Consider the following 21488-nt stretch of genomic DNA (forward strand, 5'->3'; position numbering starts at 1 on the left):
AAGCGTTTTTGTGAAGCACCTAGAGCAGATTTCTGGATAGTGTGCTATATAAGTATCCATTATTATTATTGTTCTTATCATACCCTGTGTCAGATCTAGCTGTTTTTGGCCACCGTGTGTGTGTGGTGAGGAGGGGGATAGGGAGGGGTTGGGGGTGGGGGAGTGTCGGTGTGAGGGGGTGCGTGTGTCAAGCAATTTCATTGTATTGCATTACTCTTTTTTTGGTCAAAACAGGTATCTCTGTGTGAAATTCGGGCTGCTCTCCCCAGGGAGAGCGCTTCGCTACACTGAGAACGCCACCCTTTTTTTTGTATTTTTTTTTCCCTGCGTGCAGTTAAAATTTTAATTTTTTAATTATTTGTTTTTCCAATCGAAGTGGATTTTTCTACAGAATTTTGCCAGGGGCAACCCTTTTGCTGCCGTGGATTCTTTTACATCGCTAAGTGTACGTTGTACACGGGATCTCAATTTATCGTCTCATCCGAATGACTAGCGTCCAGACTACCGAGCTCTCAGATTCTCACTTCCTAGGCGGACGCGTTTACTACTAAGCCACCACTCCACTTGTTTTTTCTACTGTAGAATGCAGAAATGAATAAAAGTTTTGTGTGCATCTTTTCAGTCTGTGAGTAAGAGCCAAAACATTTTTTTCACGTCGCGACTTGCCTCGGTCTCCCTGCATTTCGAACTGGATTTAATACATGCGGAATAACTATTGCTACTGCTCCCTAAAATTTCACTGGGCTTGTCTCCCTCCTAGTCACTTGAACACGATATATGTTAACTTCGCATTCTCTCACTTGCTCGCCAATGTTTGTTACTTTTTCGGTCCTCATCAATTGCATGCGCGCGCGCGCGTGTGTGTGTGGTGTGTGTGTGTAAGTGTGTACGTTAGAATTATATACGACACAAAGAATGTATCATCATTTGCTGCCTTCCTGATGTCATAAATCTTAGTCACTTGGAGCTCGAAAGTGTCACTGTGTGTTGCCGCCTTGCTATCCCAAAGCCATTTCAATGTTGTCCTGATTTTCTTCTTCATTTGCAGGCTGTATCTCAGACATGTATACACATTGTTTTCGAGCATTTTTAAGCCAAGCTCATTCTCCTCATTGGGTAGCGATCCGTTTCCTGCGATGTGCCCAATTCTCAATCTGTTCTTGACTGTCCGGCTTAAATTGGGGTTTCTGATCAAGACTTACAGAATGTTTCATTGACATACTGGTTCCCAAAGTGCAATGCTATGAAGTGGTGTGTTTGTGTCTGTCATTTTCCAGCCAAGTGATGACCCATTTCCTGCTAGAATTTTATCTCATATGTATGAGCTCAGCAGATTTGCTTTAAAAGCATTTAAGCCCTTCCCTGTATTCTATACATTTTCTCTCTTACAAACACAAATGCAAGGAGATACGCCATCAAATTTAGTTTGGGGTCTGATCACAAAACAAAGATGAAGCAACCCCAGCCTCATTGTCTGCACACTCAAGTCCCTCAGAAGTAACCAGAGGGCATCTGCTTTAACTCGTGCCATCTTTGTCTGTACCTCCTCTTCTTCAATTGATAAGTTTTGTCAACACCAGGTTTCTGACAATGTCTAGAGGATTCTTTTTTTTATCTTTTTTTTTTTTTAATAGACTAAACAAAAGTGCTACACATGCCTTTTTTCATAATTTATCAGACAGACTAATTCGAAACAAACCTATTTCCTTTTTACTCTTTGAACTAGTGTCTGGTTTGAGCATGCTAAAACAGCTTGGTGACTGATGCTGTGAAGCGGTATATTTTTTCTTGTGTTTCAGTTCAAGATGCACCTTCTTACCTGATAAACCCCCAAGTAGAATCTACATTCTACTCAAACACTTTCAAAACATAAGCATACATGCAAGCATAATTATGGTCCCATACACAAAATACAGAACACTAATTCATTCTTTCTTTCTTTTTTTTTTTTTTTTACACATTTATTATCGACTTGTGAAAAAAACAAAAAACACACTAGCTGACTGCCGACAGTGAGAATGATGAGAAAACTCTTGGCCAAAACGAAATGACTTTCAAGGCAACCAACGAAACCAATAAGACAGCAGTGCTGGCTGCAAGCCCTTCAACATTCAATTCTTCTACAAACTGTGCATTTCTTTTTTTAATATTCACACACATGCACATATCCACTCATTTTCCTTTCTTCTTGTAGAATATACAATTTCTGCTCTAAAGGAAACGTAGGGTTCAAATTTTTAAAGACAGCATTCTTCATGGCTCAATGAGCTTGCTCTGAACCTATTCAACCAATATCAAAAAGAACTTGTGAAAGCTTATTCAAGTCCATTTGGTTTCTATATCATAACTGTAACATAATATTTCCATCCAGATAGTAACCCATTTCAGTATTTGTGGTGCTATTCATGCTTTCATCTGAAACCAGTTTTCCTATAATCATCACAATGTGGGGCTTAATTCAGTACTGATTTTCTGAATCCCCTGCTGTTTTACAATTTCTGACACAGTGGTGTTCATGTTTCTCCATTCACTAACACAACAGCTCTGATTTTTAAAAGTACTGGCTACTGATTTCACACTTCTTTGAAACAAAAAAACATTACAACTACAGGTTTTTCAACCTCCTAAAATGGTTAGCAGTGTCTAATACATCTACAGTGATGTAACACTGGTATAAAAATGTCAGTAAAATCGACAAGTGGCTCAAAGTGTGCTGATGTTCAAACCCCTCTACTGACCTCACTGGCTTCATCATCCATAATGCTAACACATCAGTCACAACTATGTTACCTAATTCACAGTGCAAGTCACCTTAGACACTACACAGCAGATCCTGAAAATAAGCACTGGCTGTTTTGAATGTCACCTTTCCAGGAAATATTCATATACAGATTTCTGAGCTTCATATTTGGAAAAATTTTAAGGATGTTTTTCCCCCCATGAACATGTCTAACTTGTAATGAGTTTTTTTCTCTGTAGGATTTTTCTAAAACGGTAAAATAAAATGCTCTGTAAGATTTGTTACATATCTCTCCACACAATGCCAAAACTATTACCTCCTTTTTCATCTTCTTTGAATATGCATATAAATTATCTTTTCTCATTGGTGCTATTTGGAAGTTCTCACAGAAACTCAACCCTTTTATTGGATTTAAAAAAAAAAAAAAAAAAAAAATTGCAGCAGTTCATAAATCTGAAAAAGCGAGCATATCCCATCACTTGAGTTCTGTGTGTATACTCACTGACAAGCACACCTTACTAAATCAGTAGCAATAAAAACATGACAATTGTCCATTATGTTGAAAGCTGGCATTTATGCTCATATAAAGTTAAAAAAAACAGATAAAGAGACAGCGGTGCAAAGTCACTCAAACACAGTGGATGATGCCGACATAATCACTGAGGCGACCTGAAGCAGGCTGACTGAATATTTAACGCAAGTGAACCCTCAAATTGCAGCTTCATTACAAGCTGAACCTATCAACCACATGAAATTTTCCTATCACATGCCTTAAGCTTCCATCCGGAAGCAGCAACATTCTAAAAGATGTCTTAAAATACTTTGGTTTGCTCCGTTTTGTCACCCAATGGCACCATGCCCCTTTCGTAAGCTCTACCTATCACTGCACAAGTCAGAATATCAGATATTCCTGGTATTGGAGGGGCTGGGGAGGGGGCTAGGTAGGGGGGAAGGGGGATGGCAAGGGGGTGGGGGAAAAGGAAAGAGTGGGGTGGGCAAGTGGATAAATGTGTGTGGAAATGGGCTGATGAAACGCAGCACAACAAACTCATCCAACATCTAACTCAAGGCACCATGATCAAAGTGTTTCAGCAACAAAAATCTCTGAATGGAAGCAAAAATTGTAGCTGGTGTCTCACATAGTGTACACATACAAAAATACATTCTGAAACTAATGAACCCAGACCCTGCTCAAAGCATCCAGAGACCTTTGCCAGATGCCATCATCAAATTCCTGACGTTTCACAGCTCTTTTAAATTCACTTCAGTTTAACGTTCTGCTATTTGCCCTGTCAACAACAATTATTTTCTTTCTTGAAACATGAAATACTGAATTTTTTAAAAATGTATTTAAAAACAACAAAAAGACCCAACCCTTTTTTCTTTCAAAATTATTTTCCAATTCTAGCAGATATAAGTGAACTGAGCAAACTGATTTTAAAGTGCCATCACTGAAAACGTCCCCATGTCTTCTGTACAATTATCTAAAAAGAAAAGGAAAAAAGTGCTATTCAAGTCCTTTTCATGCGCTGAGTCAAGGTCCGTAAGAGTGTGAGAGCAGGCAGAGCACACACATACAAGCAGAATGAGCAGGGTCAGGTTGAATCAGTTGAGCTGTCTACCCCTCTGTCCACAATACAGAAGACAACCATGGACAACCACAGCACAACAATTATAACAGCTGGCTACGAGTACAGAAAGCTGGACATTTGGTCACACCACTACTGTGTGGGTGTGTGTGGGTGTGTATGCCCACAAAAGGGAGGCTAGTCGACAAGACATGGTAACATGGTCAGGAAGGTGCCAACATGGCCAAGAAAAACAATCAGCAACCACCAGTCTGGAACAGAAACGCAGGACTGAGCTGCTGCTCTTCCCTCTACAACCCACACAGTGACATTTTATCACCTTGCAGCTGCAGACGCCAAAAAAGCCCACAGACCTGTTCACAAGGCAGTCAGTTCAAACATGGCGGTGGGTGTCCAACTGCTGTGTGGGAGAATAAAAATTAGAATATAAAAACAACTAAACTCGCCCATGGCTCAAAATGAGCCACGTCACCAGAAGAAAGGGAGGCGCCCAACCTTCTCCCTGACAATCGAAGATGATATCAGATGGTGCACAGACCCATGGCCTGCCCCATTCCCCTCCTGTCTTCCTCCTCATCACAGAAACAACACAACTGGGCCATGTCTGCTTCTCCCCTGCCCCCACCAACAGCCAAACACAACACACCAAACCCAACAAACGTCAACCAACCTTAAACAATGGATACAAATTGCACAAATTTACAGTGTCAATCAATCAATCAATTTGGAAACTGTTCAGAAAAGATTTTTTTTATAAATAACATCAGCAAGGGAACGGTAAAAAAAACAAAAACAAAAAGCAACAATAGTGCAAACCCAACACATGCTGATCAACTCAATGCACAGAATGAACTGAAAAATGTAGTCTGGCATGCAAATGAACAATCAGAATCCCTTTATGGCTTTGTGATACAACCAGCTCACTCTGAGACAAAAAGACCATATTTATCTGCACATGGCTTCAATCTGTAAACTTTGGTTTGCAGAGTCTTAGGAAATTTGTTTTCAGTCATAAATGAAATATCACCCTATATCCTTGTAAATGGGGAACTCCAGCTACGCTGTGAAAAGGTAATTCTGGGGCATTTAGAATCCAATGAATACTGCTGAATGAGGGATGATATATTGAGATCTTGGTAGTTTCCTCCAAATCCATACCAAATGAAGTACAAACAGCATCAACATAAAGGGATCCAAATGCATAAACATTTTCTGATTGACAAAACTTGATTTCTGAGCAGGATCTAGGAAGCAATTGGGAAGGAGGGAAAAGTCAAGGGCGCAGAACTACACTGTTAACTGTGGGAAGAGAGTAGTGTTAAGCTGCAATGTTTAATGGCAATATCAAAGCAGTCATGAGCAGAATCTAGCATATTCTAATCTATTAACAAAGCAAATGCAGCAAGCCAAAACTTGTGGCGTCATAGAAAATGGGCACGGTTAACTGTACAGCTGGACATTTACAAAAAGAATTCCAAATTCACACTTTTTCTTATATCAAAGCTCAAGTGAGACATTGTCAGCTCAGGAAGAATGATTTCAAATAAGCAAAAATCCACAAACTGCTCTCACTACATCAGACTAATGCACTATTGTCATAAAATCTTCATAAATGAATTACATATAGTTCCCTACCTTTAAAAGTGGTTAAAAACAAATGATAGAATGTTGTGACCATTTTACAATCCTGAAGAGGATGTACATTTGTATTAAAAAAACGGAAAAAAAAAAATCAAAAAAAAATCATAAACACAATTTGGAAAGGAAAAACAGTGGAATTCTTCTTACGTCTTCGGAGGAACAAACCAAACGCTGAAGGGAAAAAGTTTGCACCCACAGAGGCAAACGTTACACGAGTAAAAAAACAAACAAAAAAAACACCCCAAAAACACCAGTTTCAATTACACCTGCTACAGGAGAGACACATAATTATATCTCTTAACACCTAGAATCCACGAGAAAAACAAAACAAAAAACAAAACACATGCAAAAATGAAAGACATAAAAATGTCACATTCCTCATTCCACAAACATACACATGAAACCCAGCCATTAATAATAGGAGAGAAAACACAAGAAAAAAAGGAAAACCTTTCACATCTCTCTCTCCACCGGATGTAAAAAAAAACAAAACAACCCAAAACAACAACAAAAACAAACACACCAAAAAATAAAAATCCAAACTAAACAAACACAACCAACCAACCAACAAAAAAAAAAACATCAGCCAAAGAAACGCCACTTTCTCCTGCTTTTCACCTCTCCTGCACACCTGTTCTCCTCCTTCACCCCAGGCATCTCTCTTGCAGTCCTCTTCTCTCTCTGTCACACACCTGATGTCCAGCATGACAGACCCAGCCGACACATCTGCACCACTACCAAGTTAGCAAACTTGAAAAAGAGAAGATGAGGGTGCTGAGCCAGGGGCTGGAGGTTGGGGGTTTGGGGGACAAATGCCCGTTTTCAATCAGGGTCTAGAGACACAGGCTACCAGACCAGGCTGATGATGCAAATGTTGCTCCAGGCTGGCTACGCAGCTGCAGGGGAACAAAAGAAAGAAAGAAAAAAGAAAAGAGAAGAGACGCAGAGTGCAAACATGCAAAGAAGCAGCAGCAGCAGCTGGGGGAAGAAGGAAGAGGTTTCTGAAATACTGGCTGCAGCGTAGAGTACAGTAGTGGTAGTAGTGGTGGTGTGAAGCCTAGGGTGATCTCTTTAGAGACGACGGCGGGGCGGGGCGCTAGCTGGTTACTGGGCCTTGGCTTTCTTTTTCAAGAAGGGCACCTTGCTCTGCACCCTGTCAACACACAACGTAACTCTCGTTAACACCCTTTCAACATGGAACCATGTCTTGGACCAAAAAGACAAACCAAAATACAACCCTGAAGAACATTATTATATTCTATACTGGGTTCATATGGGTTTTTAATCACACATATTAAAAATCCTTAAACCATAAAGACCAGAAGTGTATCAATATTGTGTCTGGAACCTGGATGAGACATGCTGAGTGCCAGTTTATGCCCTTGCACAAACTGTCTGGTACAACGATGAGAACTGCATTTCAGCAGAAAACACCAACTTGTGATCTATTATCAAAGTCATAAACATATTTTACCATTATTAAATAATCAGAAAAAAGTCTGAGAAATACCTAATACACTGAGCCCATACCCCCTCTCCATCCTAACCAACAAAAGGAAAAAATTTAAAAATGACCAGGATTGATCACAATCATGTTTGTCACACTAAATCTTATCTTACTGACACACCTTTGTGTGGTTTTCTCATGATTATTTTCTATAACCAGTGAGGTGAGGGGAGCTGTTAACACAGCACTGCCAGTTAGCTCCCCTGACTTTCGGCCCAGATGACCCATTTGTTTGTGTAAGAAGTAAAATCGCCAAAAAACAAATGTTATGAATTTAAAACTTCCAAATTGACTAGTAACAATAACATAACAAGTTAGTTGGTGACAAATTTGTTTAACTTCCTCCCTTCTTATGCTATCATACAGTGAGATGATGAAAGTATCCATATCTTTTGTTCGAAATTTGCACACACTGAAGACTTGTAAACAAATCCAGGAAAGCACAAAGAGTTTGAAACAGATTAAATTCAGAACGTTACACAGCCATAAAAGGCCCCTTTGTCTAATTCTGTTGTCTGCCTTGTGACCGAGATGAAAATGGGTCAGACGCCATTGTTGACACGCAATGTTCACATGAACCAGTCACCACTAAAATACCTCTCCTGCTCGCGAGCACAGCAACACACACGTTGCATTCACTGGTCGCAGTGGAGAGTGGAAAGGTCAGTCAAGATATTCTTTTTTTCTTTCTTTTTTTTTTTTGGCCGCCCCATCATCTGCACCATTTCAGTGGCACTACTCCCACACCGCTCATTTAGATTCCCCCACACACGGACGCACCCGGATTCGTCTGTCACAGTTCCAGCATCGGCAGTCCGCAGGGAACCATCGATGTTAGGTCGCCAGGAGGCCACACACCAGAGACCCTGCACTGCTGCTGAGTCACTTCAGTGGTGTTCAGTGGTGCCTGTTCTGATTAAACATACTTAAGACACCACCTACTAAGCCCCCTACTAACGACAATAATGGCTTAGTTGCGTAGCCAGACTGAGTGAGTGTCCCTCCCAGTGTGGAGACCGCCACCACATCCCTCAAACAACAGTCCCCCATGAATCTGCCGACGCTGAAGACACTGACAGGACTCACCCCAAGCACAGAAGTGGAGGGGTATCGAAACTGAGGTCACCATGAGAGCAGGGCATGAAAGGCCACAGACTTTTGAGACTGTTTTGTTTATATTGATGATGATGATGATGGAGGAGGAGGAGGATGACGATGACGATGTTGCTATGGAGGTCCATTTTGTCAAGATATTCTTAGCTCATAATGTCATAATGGAAATTAGGTGCTTTCCATAAATTCAAAACTATTTAACACCCCGATCGGGGCCCTTCATCCAAAACAGTTGTTGACAATAAGGCCCTGATATAGGACTTTCGTCCGCTGTGAATTAAACTGGAGTAATAAGGCCAACACAATGGATGCACCAGAAAGTAAGCTCCAGGAGTAAAGCACTCACTGAGCAAGGATGGTGTTGAGCTGGGTGGTGGCCATGTTGACATAGTTGTCAATCTGCACCTTGTAGGTCTCGTACACCTTGGGCAAGCTAAAGATGGCAATCACCACTGAAACCACAAATACACACACACACCTTTAGTTGTTTTTGCAAAAACTGAGCAAAACAATAAAGTGGGTTTTTATTTTTATTTATTTATTTATTTTTAAAAAGTGGTTTGCAGAAAGTGTACATATTTCCAATAAAGATGTACTGCCATATACAAGTTTTCTTTTTAATAAGTTATCTGCATTACCTCCCCTCAACTGGCACCTTTTTGATATATTCACCAGTAAGAATGTGACACCTGCCCTATTTTCTCTATTCTTACGGTCTGAATGGAAATCATATGAAGTCCTCTGACTGTATGTGTTTTGCAAGAATGTGTGCCTATGTGCAATGCAAAAGTTCACTCTCATGTGTGTAAATACCCTTTTCCAAAATCCAATGCATATCAAACAGGAAGCCCAGAAATTCTCAGCGTCAGGAGGCAAATCTATAGTGTCTCTCATTCACACATCTGAAAGTCAGCATATATTTATCCTATAACCATCCCCCGATCCAAATAAAATATTTTGCTTATCTTTCTATTTTATTTTATTTAACTAACAACTGTCACAAAGCTATTTCATCTGTCCACAGAGTCGATTAGACACTGTGTGTCACCGGTTTTGCCATGATTTTCTGTCCATTTCATCAGAAACTTACGCAAGATGATGAGTGTCATGCCATTGAACCAGGAGCCGATGTAAGTCAGCACCCACAGCAGAAGACCAAACTGAAACAGATGGACATCAAAATAAAAACAAACACATGTACAAACCAAAATCCGAGAGCAGGAAGTGGAGGTAGGTTAGATTTGCTCATCAATGTTGGTGATGTTTGTTAAGTTTCAGTGCACAATTCAATTCAATGCTGAATATGTTTGCCTTTGCAGCATCATTTCCCCTCTTGTTATCATGTGCTGCAGTTCACCGTTACCTACAAGTGGACTTTTATATGTACAACCATTCTGTACCATGCCAGATAATAGGCAGCCATACTATGTTTTGAAGAGAAAGCATGTTGGGTATGTTCATAATTATCTCTGTACCCCACCAGCCTGACGAATAATATGGGATCTTTAACAGTAAACATGCATATTTGATTTCCTGCATGTGTGTGTGTGTGTGTGTGTACACAGAAGACAGAATACATCCACAGAAGACAGACAGTACCTTGATGGAGTCGACCAGATCCTCGATGAGGAAGAGACGCCTCAGCTCCAGCATGCTGCGGTTGACATGCTGCAGCACAGTCTGGGTCACGCGGGACACCTTCTCTTCCTTCAGGGTGATGTCAAGGTCCAGGTACTGCCTGCACCCAAACCACACAACCAACAGTCAGCCATGCACCGTCACCTCCTGCTTCATCATCATCATCATCATCACTGGACAATGGGTACGGACTGTGGAAAGGTGGGGGTGGGTGGGGGGGGTGCTATTGCTCAAACCATTAAGCAGGTGACCATAAAAGCAAACATGTTCAGTCTGAGGACAGCTTAAAAAGGCATACTTTGTGCCAACCTGTGGTCAATACTTAGGTTCAAATGCATGTCCATTCATTTTTTACTGCACAAATGAACAACATGTTTCTCACACAGTTTTGAGAGTTTCGTTCACCTATCACAATCCACATCCCTGTATGAGACACTTTCCTTTTCCAATAGAAATTCCGATTTCCCTCTGAGAGTAAGAAAATTCTTTATCCACACTGATGCCAGATATATTAAAACAAAGAGCGCATCATTTGTACTACCCCTACATATACATATATATTTTTTTCTCTATTATTATTGTGCACAGAATGCTAAGCTGCACAACCGATGATTTACTTCAGGTATCATACAAGATGGATCTGTAAACCATAACAGTAGGATAGGAATTGTGTAACTCAGTCATTTTGGTAATACTGAGGTACATGCTAAAGCTGATGATTATGAATCCTTAATGCACCGGGCAAATCCTGGCCCTTTTGACTGCCCTGCTTTTAGTATCAAGCTGGTGGCACACACAAGTGTGGAAATATTCCCCCCTTCCTACCGTACCCTTGGCCACTTCGCTGGGAGGCTTTCTATGTCCAGCACATCATCTCAGGTAGGGAATAAGATGAAAACCTCACTGAATGGTGAACCCAAACAGAACTAGCTCAGTTCTTCAAGGCAAGGAAGGGACCAGCTGATGATCATGTGTCACATCACCACATCAAACAACACATCCATAAAAGACCCTGTTATTTCAAAGAGCAAACTTGACTGCTGTCCACATCAGCATTCTCTCTCTCTCAAGAAAGCTTTCTGCCAGTGAGAGGGGGGGAAAAACAAACAAACCCAAAACAAACAAATGTAACCAAAATGGAATGTTATTATCTCCATTATTCCAACAGCCCCCCACCACACACAAAGTGACTGACTTGAAGGGATGTCCGTCATTGGTCTTCTGCACGGCGGCCATGATGTTCTTGTAGACACGGAAGGAGAGGGTGACGGTGAGGATGGCCAGGGACAGGTAGGCCAGCACGCTCATCAGGGAGAAGCAGGCCAGGGACAGCAGCACCAGCATCATGGAGCCAAACACCACCCCCGTCTTGCGCACATCCCGCCAGTAGATCAGGTCCAGGACTGAAACACCAAACACACAGCCCACAAATTAAATCCAACTCCATGCTCCATTGCAACTGCTGCTGATGTGGGCTTTTCACAGATGGTTATCTGAGGCACCAATGATTCACAACAACTGACATCCAGATTAAATAAAATCAACTGAAAGCAACTTTATATATGATTCCTTCACAAAGAAATCTAAAGACTTTATATTGTAACCAAAAACTTCATAACAAGGCCTCAGCTCATCACAGTGTCTGTTACTGGGTATGAACTTAGATAAATCTGTAAATCATCCAAATGCCACCTCTATTAGAACTTATTGCAGTTTTGAGATTGTCAAAAGACTGTTCCAGGACCTATTCTGCCAATGGTTTCAGATCACCATGTATATACAGTACAACACCAGTTCCTAGGTCATATATTGCACAAACCAAAAAAATAGTAAAATTGCAGGAATTATTTCACCTCAGTTCAACTTATAGATGCACATACCATATAACAAAAACAACATAAAAACAAACAAGAACAAAACAACAACCGAGACCAAAAAACAAAAGAAAAGCACATAGCCATTATGTAAAAGGAAAACTTCAAAGTACTGGCTCTGCCTTCAGGACATGTTTTGTTTTAAATAAATAAACACCCATACATCTTGCCAATGTTAAGACTTAGCAAGAATCAACAACAGCAGAACATCATACAACAAATTTAACATTTTATAGTTATTTTATAGTTACAACAAAGTATCAGGCAGGGCATCAATTAAAACAGGAATCTGGGGAGACTCATTCAATAATACAAGCATGCATTGATGCACATATGATATGTATATATATATAGCTGTTAATGTGTATTTTCTTCATGCACACCCCCCCCCCCCCCATGCTCCCTCTAACAAAATCTCTATGCAAGTGTACATACACACAGATAAGCAATACTATACAAACACAAGAACACAATCACTTGTGCATGAAGTGTGTTTGCACATATATGCCAGTCTCTCTCGTCTCGGTAAACATGTAAATTTAAAAACTCAGAAGAGAATGATGAAACCTTTACACACACACACACACACACAGAGCAGCCAACCAGCAAAAAGTTATACAGCTTTTAACAAGCACACACACAGCAGCCAACCAGCAAAAAGTTAAACACAGCTTTCAACACGCAAATGACTCTCCTGCACCAGTCCACAACAGTGGTATTAAGTGGACATGTATGAATAATGTAGAGAAAACTGACCTGTAATAACCCACTAACTCCCATCCTCCTCCCTCCTCCAGTGAAACCCCATCATCCACCGAAGGTAGTGCATGCACAGTGAGTGCGGAAAAAAAAAAACCTCACAAAAAATTCATTCAAAAGCAACCGGACCCTTCTATGCCCCACAGTAAGCTTACTTCACACCCATTCTCAAACCAACAATGCTTGTTTCTTGCCGGCAGATGCACATATGCATTCATCTCCATGCGCACGTTCTCTCCATGCGCGCACACTAGCCAGGTGTGCCCTCACTCACACCCGCCTGCTCCTATTTGACAAGGGCAACAACAGCACTGCACGTCCAGCCTGTGATTCAATTATCAGAATAATAAAAGCTATTTTCACGGTGTTGATCATTTATACCAATTCATCAGTTGTAAAAGTCTGACCTTGACACTGAAGTGTGTGTGTGTGTGTGTGTGTGTGTGTGTGTGTGTGTGTGTGTGTGTGTGGTAAGCATGCATGCGTGCGTGCATGCGTGCGTGTGTGTGTGTGTGCGCGCATTTTCTGTCTCAGATGTCATCCATTTGCAACCGAGTTAAAATAGAGTTATGCCAACCTACAAGGGGAAGACTGGATTGCGGACACACTGTGATATACTTCCCTGCATGCAACAAAAGCATACCAAGTCAGTAAGTGCCTTAAGTTTGTTTTTTGGGAGGTGTGTGGGGGGCACATGAGTAGGGATTCGGGGTCGGCTACAGAGGGTAGGCGGAAGGGGGTGCAGGATAAATGATGGAAGGTGACAGCTGACAGGAACTGAAGAGCAAATATTTGTTCTGTTTGCATGGGGAGGAGTCTGTCCACACACACACAATGTATTTTTTTTCCTTCTGAACAATGAAAATCAGCTGGCATGTCATTCATATCTGAAAAAAAAAAAGTGTTCTGAATGAAAAAAAAAAAGAAGAAAAACAAAAAAACAAAACAAAAAAACTCAAAGAAAAGAAAAGAAAGAAAAGGATTCAATGCACAAACTTTATCATCCAATAAAGGTATCAAAATGGTGACTGATGCAAACAAAAAAGACAGAATAAAATCTAAAAAAAGAAGTAGAAATAAAACAGGAAAGGGGGAACAACAACAAACAGGTGGAGAGCAATGTGTGTGTGTGTGTGTGTGTGTGTGTGTGTGTGTGTGTGTGTGTGTGTGTGTGTGTGTGAGAGAGAGAGAGAGAGAGAGAAAGACAGAGAGAGAGAGACAGAGACAGCACTGCAAAGATAATTGATTAACAGTGCCAAGAGCTGTAAAATGACAGAAAGGATGTGTGTAAAGGTCAGGAAAGCTTCCAGCAGTTCTGTTAAGACAATGACTCAGCCTTTTACATCACACAGTGTCTTTGTGAGGGCACTGACTGAGAGAAAACAACAGAATGACTCAATACAAGAGAGAGAGAGGGGGGGGGATAGGAGACAGTGATGGAGAGAGGAGAAGAAAATGTGAGACGAAAATGTGAGATGGAAGCAGAACGAGAATGAGGAGAAAGAGATAAGAAAGGGAGAGAGGGAGGCAAAGGGGGCAGCAGGGAGTCTTAAGTTGTAATCTAGACTTCATGTTTCACAGGTTCAGAAAAGAACACAATGTTTTATTGATTACCCGAGCTGGGGCCTGCATGTGGATTTTGCACCACCTAACTCATGTTCCTTCGTTTCAATATTATAGAAAGCAAAAGAGTCATGCTCATCACAGATTTCACGGGACCCTCAATGCCTGACCAGATCTTTGTGCAGGTCAGTCATTTGCTTCCTTAAAAAAAAAAAAAAAAAAAAAAAAAAAAAAAAAAGCAGATGCAGTGCAGCCTGTATGCTTTGTGGCTCCTTGAATGAAACCTAAACAGAAACACTACACACTGGCATGTTAGACAAAGCTGTCCCCAGCTGAGTTTTCATCTGGGACTTTGTACCCAACACTCCCAGCACTCAAAGTCCAACACATGGCACACAATTACCTCGTCAATCCTCACTCTTGTCATGTGAGTCATGTTGACTCATCTGTCTCTTCTGTCAATATGGTTGTTTTGTAACTTTAATGCTGTGTGGGTGGTAGGTGTAGTCTTCAATTTAGCATCTTTCCACATTTTACCTGTGTGTGTGTGTGTGTGTGTGTGTGTGTGTGTGTGTGTGTGTGTGCATGGTGTGGTGTACACACATGCATACATTATATATGCGCATGCATGCCTGTTGTATGCATATATGTATATCATACATCTACTGACTGAGGGGGTTTGACACAGTTGTTAGATTAGCACAGCTGTATCATGTGTAAATGTTAATATATATATATATATATATATATATATATATATATATATATATGTACAAGATGAACATGCACCCAAACATACTATTCACATGCTCACTTCATGCATCAAAACACACTCTCAATGTTACAGTATCTGATGTCCATAAATTGTATATCTTGTTCTGTGTTGTATGAAACTAAACTTTCTGGAATGACAAAAACAAAACAAAAACACACACACACACACAAAAAACAACACCTCAAGCTCTGACAAAAGCCAACTGATTACCATCTGATCATACATTTTTCCTGTCCTGCGGTTTATTTTTACTCCTGCTAGTCTCCTGCATCAATAACAACATGATAATCAAAGACCTCGGAAGATCAGGCAACATAAAACATGCAGTGACTGAGGAGCATGAATGACACCAAGTGGTCTACGGTAAGTGATAAGATGACCAAGGTGGTCTATTTTAGGGAATGAATAAGACACTTGTGGTCTAAGATGAGTAATAATATGACTCCTCCAGTGGTCTATTTTAGGGAATGAGTAAGATGGCACAAAGCAAGTATAGAAGTAAGAATTTTGGCAAGGGCTGTAGTATAAAAAACTATAATCATCTTTGTCCTTGTCAACAACATTATTTATGTGTGATTGTTGTTATTACTTTCAACACAACTTACATCTTTAACTTTACGTTCCTGCTTCTTAAAGCAGTATGTGCACGCGGATGAGAGTGACTCATGGCAAAGGGAGCTTGATGCAGCATTCTACTGGGGCTTAAATGTCTTATGGTTGATTTCATCATAATGTGAAATACAGTACATGCACAAAAATGTTTTGACCTTTGATTTAAAAATTACACGCAGTTAATTCTAAGGCACTGTTTCTTATTCCCCCCCCCCCCCCCCCCCGAAAGTTCACCCCTAGCATTATCAAGCAACCTGAGTGATCCCCCCACTCCAAATTTTCAATTCTGTAACAATGGCTGCAGTGTAGCTTAGCTAAGCAAGGTAGAATGGGGGGGGGGGGGGGGGGGGGGGGGGGGGGGGGGGAATACACCCCCCCCCCCCCCTAAATTTAAAACCAATAGCCACTATTTGGTTCATGGTTGCTGCAACTAAAAACACTGGCGAAGAAAAAAAAAATCCATAAAAACAATTAAACAAAATCTTCAATTTCAAATCAACAAACCTACTTTAAACTCTGGAGCAGCTCTCTAACCTAACATCTATCGATCCCTGCAAGATCCATAAAAACAATTAAACAAAATCTTCAATTTCAAATCAACAAACCTACTTTAAACTCTGGAGCAGCTCTCTAACCTAACATATATCTATCCCTGCAAGATCATTAAAAAAAAAAAAAAAAAGGCTGGGGAAGGGAGACTGGGGATTATTCACTGTATGCCAGCCAGGCCTTGTCTACTGGCCCTGACATGGTACAGCAAGCGGCAGTGTGAAACAGTTCACAGCTTAGCTGGCAGGCAGGCAGGCAGGCATCCGTGGCCGCCATTCCCTCTGCATGTCTGAACTGAAGCTTATCCTTTCCTGCTGCAGCACTGCTCTGCTCATACCACTCATGTCTCTCTCTCTCTCTCCCCACCTATGCAAGTGTGTGTGTGTGTGTGTGTGTGTGTGTGTGTGTGTGTACCCTCCCTCTCTGGTCTCTCTTCTCCCTCCCTCCCTCTCTCCTGCCAGCAGTTAATATCGATCTGCCCCTCCAGCACCAGCACTGCACAGCAGGGAGAGGTCAGCAATGCCAGGAAACTGGCTGGCGGGCTGACTGGCTCTCTCTCCCCTCTCTCTCTCCTGCCCTGCAGATCTGCTTATGAGGCTGTCACTTCTATGTCATGCTGCAGAGAACCAGACCATGCCCCCCCCCCATCCCCCAAAACCCTCCTCACCCCCACTTCACCTTGCCTATCCTCCTCCCCCCATTCTGTCCCACCTCTTCCTTCAAAGAGTCAGAATGATGCTGTGTAAAATTTAATTCTCTTTTGCTGCTCTATTAACAGTTGCAAAATATCTGATTGGCCAATTACTGAATCAATATTTGGGGAAATCCTGGGGGATGCCAAGGAAGAATATTTTTTCTTATCTTATGCTACTGAAACAGATTTGTGCTAATTTAATTTCTCTCTCTCCATTTTTAAACAAAGCGCATAAATTTGCAAACCTGCCCATGGACATTGGAATGCATACAGACTCTAATCTAATCAGTACAAGCTCTGAAGCTGTCCCAACAATACCTTCAGACCTACCCTCTACACTGATGCTTGCTTTTGAGTCCAAACTGGGCAGAAGAGAAAAAAAGAAAAACAGAAAGCAAACAAAAACCATTTAAACTCTCTGTACTCCCCATATAGTCAACCCCACCAACGTCAAAAGCTTAATTATAGCTAAGTGAAGGCAGACACTGTAAAAATAACCTGTAAGATTCTTTTGGGTGAACAGAGCAAACCAACATAAACATGTGCATGCCAGAATCATGAAAGCCATAACTTAAACCAAGCAACTGTTCACACACACACACACACACACCAACACATTCACAAGGTCAAACAAACAATGGGAAAGACACACAAACACAGGCAGTGAGAGAGAGAGAGAGAGAGAGAGAGAGAGAGAGAGAGAGATACAGAGACACAAACTGACAAAGAGAGAAAAGAGAGAACAAAGACAACAGAACACTTCAGAGGACACAAGCCACATAAATATGATAATTCTGTAATAACTATGCAGTCAAGCTTCTGCTTCCCGCAGCAGATCTTGTAAACCAGTGGTGTCTAAAAGTCAGAAGCAAGAATTAACTTCCCCCATCAAATACACCAGGCTGCTCATTATGTCCCCGTGACCAGCTGCTGTCCTGGCTCCATACTTATCCCTCCTCCCCTTCCCCCAATTTATTTCAGTTGAAACCTGAAGGACAGCAGCACAGCAGACTGGCCTGCTGCTCAAAAAGGAACTTCACTGCATGTTGGCCAACTCCTTTCAGTTCAGGACTGTGGTTCAGTGTGTGTGTGTGTGTGTGTGTGTGTGTGTGTGCGCGCGCGCGCATGCACACACACACACACGCACAAGCAAATGCAGCTAGGCAACCAGTGACCTAACACAAGCACACACACACACAAGAACACAACACAGAGACATTCACACCCATATAGAGAAAAATTTGAGTGCGAATGGATGCACCCACACCTACTGGCACATACACCCACACATGCATACAGTGCTAAAGCATACATATATACACCTTTACAGAAGGGGTAAATTGTAGGCAGGGGGAGTACAACAAATAACAGAGACCTTTCTCCCGATTCATGAATGCCAGTTTGTTTACAGAAAAAAGGAAAAAAAAGTTTTCTAAACGTGAAAAAAACAACAACAAAAACCCCCAAAACAAAAAACCTAGTGAAAGAACACAACCCAACTGTGTGGAATACGGGCATTCATCAGCATGACGGTGCAGATTAGCTTAACACAGAAACAGCCTCTGAATCATCATCATATTGAACACAGCTTGGAAACCACAGAAAGGCAACAAGCCAGTTCCAGAACATGTCAGTAAATTATAAAATGGATCAGGAAAGAACTTGGTGCATTGCCTCTCAACTGCTGTTCAAGTGGTTGTTGCTGTGTTTTGTAGAAATCTATATTGTTCTTACACGATAAAGTAAACTAGATGGGTTATTCAATTTGTGTTATGCTCAATTTTTTTCTTTCTTCTTCTTCTCCTCAGTTCTTTTCAGACTTCTAAACAATCATACAGAAACTATACACTAAATACACTAATAACATAGAAGATATTCGTGACAGAAATTCATACAATCATAATCAATGTTTAAGTCAACTGTCAGTGATAATGAGACACTGATATAATTTAGTTTTAAAAAAAAGTGATTGCAAATACATTTAATGGAATGTGAACAGAGAGAGAGAGAGAGAGAGAGAGAGAGAGAGAGAGAGAGAGTGTGTGTGTGTGTGTGTGTGTGCATGTGCGCGAGGTCAACATCCATCCCTTCCTCTTCTGTCATCTTACAGTTATCAATTAAGTATCAAAATTGTTAATTCATTACTTTTTATCAATTTGTGTTACTGATGGACTTCCGTCTCTTGTCTGAGGGTAGGAGGGGAAGAGGAGGTAAACCACACATTACAGAATGAGGCGGTGGCGGTAGAATACCACTGAGGGGAAAGAACGCCACCACCCTGTATTATATTCCGAGGTATACAAATTTCCTCTCCAGTTTATGCCTCCTCTCGAAGTAACAATAATCTTTCAACAGAATACAAAATTTTATTAATTCGCAACTTCCTCTCCTACAGCGTTTCAGTGCCCAGTACAACAGTTTTTATCATGTGTACATTACATGCTATCCTGTAGAATCAGCTGACCCATTTACCCCCCACCCCCCCTCCTGGAAAAAAACCCAACCTCTCCCAAGACTGAAAAAAAAAAAAAAAAAGTGTCAGTTCCGACATCATAGTTTCCTGTATAGGATGTACCTGTTGTATGGGAAGTAACCTACAGAGTGCCTCTGATTATTCTTTCATGAGCTCTGCCTATTACTGGTGAATCAGTACATGGTGGGGGAAAAAAAAGTCATCCACCCTGACTACTTCAGTCTCTGGGCGGGCTGAGCCTGCTTTGGTGAGCCTATTCATAGTAACTTAGGTCTCTCTTTATTGATTTTCTTTTAGAAATGCTACATAATCAGCCAGACACTCCGAAATGCTACATAATCAGTCAGACACTCCTACCACAAGTCCATCGCCATGATTACATAACAACAAAATTTTTCATCTTGTCCAAATTTAGTTTTTGTCTTTTGTCATTATGTTTAACCACACAGCCTTAACCCCATACAAGTATGCGCATGTGTGTACACATTCCCACAAAAAGGTTCCCTGATATGGAGTCCTGTTGAGTAAATTTAATTGTCCATGACTGAAGAAAATGCATGTGCGTACACCCAATGTATTTTTATGAGTTTGCATGCACATGAATTCATTCTCAAGTTATGAGTGTGCATATGCAGATGTGTATGTGCAGGTAAACATATACGTGTCTATGCTCTTTTGCTTTGGGTTCAAGAGATTCAGCATGCGGCTATGTCCTCTTTCTTCAGACTAGCCAGTAACCTACAGCTACCATTCAGGCATATAGAAAGCTGTCATTTGTCACACCACACGCAAGCCTCTTATTGATCGTGACAGTCTGTAACGTGCCCCAAGGCTGTACACAACATGACCGTTTTGACCAGATGGCTGACTTGACAAAAATCATTATTTTCTACACAGAAGAGATAGAAAGATGGCCTTAGGAGGTTTGTTTTTCTTCCTTTATTTATTTACTAAAAGACGTATTTTTAAGAGAAAGAAATAAAGAACTTGATAAAACAGGGAAAAGTGGTGATTAAGAAGCATGGCAGACTGACCTAGATGAATAGAAAGCATCAACTGGTGTGTATGTACACATATATAAGTGTGTGTGCCAGTCTAAGTGTGTGTACATGTGCACACACATGCCCAAACATGTGCACATGTATGCGTGTGACTGTGTACAATGTATGCAGCTGTCCTTATGGGCATTGCTGGACCAGGATCTCTAACATCTCTCTCTTGGCTTTTTCTAGCTCTACTTGGTGGATTACCCCATGCTTTGAGCCACAGGTCCTTTGAATGGCATTTATAAATTATGCATATTGTCTGAACTGGTATGGGCTGTGTGCGTGTGTGCTTGTGAATACCACAAAACTATGAGAGAATGAGACAGAAAGGCATACACACAGATGTTACCTATGCCAGACTTTTGATGTTGCACTGGGAATATATATATATATATATATATATATATATATATATATAATAACAAGCACATTTTAAAGCAAAATGTTTTCAGTGCCAAAACAAATTAAAAACACTCCAAAATACCAAACAAGTATTATGCCCTTAGATCTTAATTTTACACTCCAGCATTTAAATGTTTTAATAGTTTTCCTTAAAAAAAATCTTTTAAAAATCAACAGTAACACTGTTTAGAAAAAAGAAAAATGGAAGAAGAAAAAAAACTAATACAGGTTGCATCAATTGTTCTGGTTTGCTTTCACTTTTAGGAAAATAAGGCAAAGTAGTTCAAATCTGTTTTCTAAAACTGCAAACATCTAGAGTTCTTAAAAATGACCAGTCCACTTGGTTCAACATTTGAATGCTCAGTGGAATAATGGGAATGATGTACATATATATAGTATAGTATAAAATATACTATATAGCCTTGTGTGTGTACTGTGTGTGCATGCAGATGTGTGCATAAGTGTACGCCTTCAGATGCATGTGTGTGAAGAGGTACCTTTTCTAGCGTTTCC

The 21488-nt window shown here is 40.8% G+C and overlaps 1 protein-coding gene across 6 annotated transcripts in view; it reads right to left on the reverse strand.

The window, feature by feature from the left end:
• Positions 1 to 1939: 1939 nt before the first annotated feature.
• LOC143296510 (reticulon-1-A-like) overlaps positions 1940 to 21488 on the reverse strand; it is a 37422-nt gene continuing 17873 nt past the window's right edge. For all 6 annotated transcript variants that reach the window (XM_076608482.1, XM_076608484.1, XM_076608487.1 and 3 more), the window contains 5 exons: positions 11424 to 11631; positions 10190 to 10328; positions 9681 to 9750; positions 8937 to 9042; positions 1940 to 7123 (listed from right to left, as the gene is read on the reverse strand). In XM_076608482.1, coding sequence (XP_076464597.1) covers positions 7075 to 7123; positions 8937 to 9042; positions 9681 to 9750; positions 10190 to 10328; positions 11424 to 11631 — 572 coding nt within the window. In that variant the 3' untranslated portion in view covers positions 1940 to 7074. The remainder of the gene's footprint in view (positions 7124 to 8936; positions 9043 to 9680; positions 9751 to 10189; positions 10329 to 11423; positions 11632 to 21488) is intronic.

Source organism: Babylonia areolata, chromosome 21 (genome assembly GCF_041734735.1).
Source record: "Babylonia areolata isolate BAREFJ2019XMU chromosome 21, ASM4173473v1, whole genome shotgun sequence".
Lineage (NCBI taxonomy): Eukaryota > Metazoa > Mollusca > Gastropoda > Neogastropoda > Buccinidae > Babylonia > Babylonia areolata.